At 44.5% G+C, this 3,988-nt stretch overlaps 1 protein-coding gene across 1 annotated transcript in view; it reads left to right on the top strand.

Moving 5' to 3' along the window:
• Positions 1 to 921: 921 nt before the first annotated feature.
• LOC139818341 (uncharacterized) overlaps positions 922 to 3,988 on the top strand; it is a 16,923-nt gene continuing 13,856 nt past the window's right edge. The window contains 1 exon segment of the mRNA XM_071786954.1: positions 922 to 3,342. Coding sequence (XP_071643055.1) covers positions 922 to 3,342 — 2,421 coding nt within the window.

The following is a 3,988-nucleotide window of genomic DNA, read 5'->3' on the forward strand; positions in this document are numbered from 1 at the left end:
GGCGGATGTTCTGCGTCGTGCGAGCCGGTGGGTGCTGCTTCCGGGCGCTCTCATATGCATGCGTTGCTGCCTCCCAGCGGGCTGAGACTAGCGTAGCGGGTGGCCCTCCACTGAGAGTTCCGAAGACGACGAACCTGATTGTGATCCCGAGGGATGACTCCTCAACTAAATATGTCACGTCAAGGGACACGAGAGAGGCTTTGCAGAAAGCTGTGAGACCATCGGACTTTAACTTAAAAGTTAAAAGCATATCATCGACCAAGAAAAACGGTGTCCGAATCGAGGCCCTCTCCGTGGACTTGAATAAGATGAAGGAATCGATCGAGCTTGATAATGCTGGTCTCAAACTAGAGGAGGAAAGAAAGGCTAATCCTAGGCTGCTTATTCGAGGAATACCTTGCAATCTGTCACGCGATGAAATAAGATGCGAATTAACTGCATTAAATCTGAAAACTTTTGATGCCTCAGAGGTGAAAGTAATATATATTTTTCCCGCAAAAAATAATCGCAGGACCACGAGCTGTGTAATAGAGGTGACGCCGGGCATACGCTCGCATTTGTTGGGGAACGGACTCGTTTTTATTAATTACTCCGCTTGCAGAGTGTCGGATTATATCAGAGTGCTGCAGTGCTACAAGTGCCTAGCTTTCGGTCACTTCGCTGAGCAATGCAGGTTCTCCCCACTTTGCGGTCAATGCGCTGGCGATCACGAGACCAAAGCATGCTCCAGGAGAGATACGACTCCTGTATGCGGGAACTGCAGGAGATGGACCTTGCAGGAAGCACAACACCACTCGGCTTTGGACAGTAAACGATGTCCCATTCTGAGACGAAGAATAGCGGAAAGAACAAAAACGATTAACTATGGTTAACGAACTTTCAGAATTTCTACGCATATGTCATGTTAACTGTCAGTCGTTAATGGCTCACCTTGACGAGTTCCAGGCCTATTTTGGTCCCTCTGGATATCACATAATATGCCTATCCGAGACCTGGTTGAAGCCTGCTGTTTCGGATGATCTTATCTCACTGCGTGGGTACCAGATTTTCAGATGCGACAGGCGGGGTAGGAATGGCGGTGGAGTTGCTTTTTACATCTCCAACTCCCTTCAGGCAAGGATCCTGCTGCATTCGGAAGGTGTGTGTGACGGAAGACCTGAATTTCTAGTGGCCGAAATCTCTGTAGGTAGTAGTTCTAAGATACTCCTGGCGGTGGTTTATCGGCCGCCTCATTGTGGATACTTACGAGAATTTTTAGATGCATTCGCGGATCTCTCTACCGGCTACAAGCACTTGATAATCTTTGGCGACTTCAATGCTGATCTGTGCTCTACCACTTTTGACTCGACTCAAATCTTAACTTTCATTGAAGCCACGAACCTCTACTTGGTTCCTTATGCCCCAACCCATCACACTCGTTCGTCTTCCACACTTCTAGACTTATGTATCGTTGATGATGCTGATAAATTGATTTTTTACGGGCAATGCGACGCATGTTTCTTGCCTGCCCACGATCTCATCAGCATCAAATACAGGGTCAGAATTGAGCGTCACCTCAGACGCGAGATCGTGGTGCGTGATTTCCGTTCTTTTGACATTGATGATTTCTTAAATGATCTGAGAGGATATGACTGGAACGTACTGTATCAGGCTGACAACATCGACAGCAAGGTTTCGTTTCTGAGTGATGCTCTTACTGAGTGCTACGACAGGCATGCGCCCCTACGAATCATCCAGCCCAAGCATTTTCCTGCTCCCTGGCTTACGCCAGACATCAAATCTGTGATGAAGACTAGAGACAGAGCGAGGAGAGTCTGGAAGAGAAATAAGACCAATGCGAACTACACCAGATATAAGATCCTAAGAAATCAGGCTCAGGCTTTAGTACGTTCCGCCAAGGAAAAATATTATCTGAACGCCTTTCAAAACATCAGCGAACCGACTGTTATATGGAAGAAGCTTAGGCATCTTGGTCTCTTAAAATCCAAAAATGTAGATAAAAAACTCATCTTCCCTACGGACGAACTCAATGAGTTCTTCGCAAGTGTTGCGGCAGGCTCTGACGGACAGCAGACACACCACCCTGTCTATCTCGGCGAAGAAACTTACGAAGACTCCAAATTCTATTGGAGTAACATTGAAGAAACTGCTGTGGCAAAAGCTTTGCTTCGAATCAAATCTGATGCGGTTGGAGTCGACGGACTGTCTTGCAAACTCTTCATTCGGGCTCTACCTTGCGTTCTTCCGGTTTTAACCCATATTTTCAATTTCAGCCTGACATACGGTGTTTACCCTCGAACTTGGAAGACAGCTATCATCTGCCCGATTCCGAAGGTTAAATGTCCGTCGGAAATGCGAGATTATAGGCCAATTTCGATTCTTTGCGCGGTCTCAAAGGCATTGGAGCGCATCGCGACTGAGCAGATATCGCGCTATATGAAAGAAACGGGCGCCTTGGATCCATTTCAATCTGCGTATAGGAAAGGACTTTCTACACAGTCTGCGTTAATTCGCGTACTTGATGATGTGAGACAGGCTGCAGATGGTAAGATGGTGACAGTTGCGGTCTTTTTTGATTTCACCAAAGCATTCGATTATGTTAATCATTACATTTTAATTGACAAATTAAGAGACCTCGGCCTATCCACTTCAGCCTTAAGATGGTTATGCTCCTATCTTGATGACAGAAAGCAAGCTGTGCGTGATCCTATAACGAGGACGACGTCGTCTGAGCGTCCAGTGTTCACCGGTGTGCCTCAGGGCTCAGTTTTGGGACCTCTCTTATTTGTCCTCTACTTAATTGGTTTTGGCAGAGTCCTTAAACACTGCAAATATCATTTCTATGCTGATGACCTGGTGATTTATCTACACACTGAGCTTAAAAATTTAACTGAAGCTATTCTCAGAATAAACGAGGACATTACTAGCATCACGCACTGGGCCACATCTAACAAGCTATCTCTTAATCCCAGCAAAACCAAGGCCATGATTATGGGCACCCCTAGATTCATCAGCGGATTGAACTTGGATGTACTACCTAGAATCTACATCAACGACGCAGCCATCTCTTATTGTGACACAGTGCAGTACCTGGGTGTGCATATTACGAGCTCACTTTCGTGGGAGAAACATGTAACAAAAACATCAGCTAAAGCAAATGCAATTCTCCATCAGCTAAAGCTCTGTAAACATCTACTGCCGCCTCATCTCAAATCACGGCTTATAACTACCCTGATTCTGCTACTGTTCGATTACTGTTGCGCCGCACTCTCCGACATCACTACCGAACACAACCTTCGTCTACAAAGGTCTTTGAATACTTGTGTTCGGTTCATCTTCCAGGTAAAACGGGATGAGCACATAACTCCTTACTTTGAGAAACTGCATTGGCTCAAGATTAAATCCAGGCGTAACTACTTTATCGGCTGTCTAACTTTCAAACTCTTGAATCTTGAAACCTCTGATGCTATTTCTTGTAGATTTGAACGTAGACGCGACATAGTCTCCCGTGATACCAGGGCATCGGCTGATGCTCTCATCCTGCCGCAATGCCGCACGGAATTTTATAGACGCTCTTTCATCTGCTCAGCGGTCGAATTTTGGAACAGTATTCCAACTGACATATGTCGTGCACCTACCCTTGACGCATTTAAACTAAAATTGTACGACTATCTGCTTAGCATGCAATAACTTCTGACGTCTTTTGCTTCATTGTAGAACTTATTTATATACATATACATACACTTCTTATTATTTTCTTATCTTTTACACAATATTTGTTATATTTTGTATGTAATGGCAATTTATTTTATTGTATAAGTTTTGACGCTTGAGGGGACATTGTCCCAGAGCGTACAATAAATAGCGATTTCTCTCTCTCTCTCTCTCTCTCTCTCTCTCTCTCTCTCTCTTACTTTCTCTTTCTCTTTTTTTTAATATCATTCTTTATCTTACATTATATTATTTTTCTCTTTCTTTTTCTTTCAAT

The sequence above is a fragment of the Temnothorax longispinosus genome, chromosome 8 (genome assembly GCF_030848805.1).
Source record: "Temnothorax longispinosus isolate EJ_2023e chromosome 8, Tlon_JGU_v1, whole genome shotgun sequence".
NCBI classification, from domain to species: domain Eukaryota; kingdom Metazoa; phylum Arthropoda; class Insecta; order Hymenoptera; family Formicidae; genus Temnothorax; species Temnothorax longispinosus.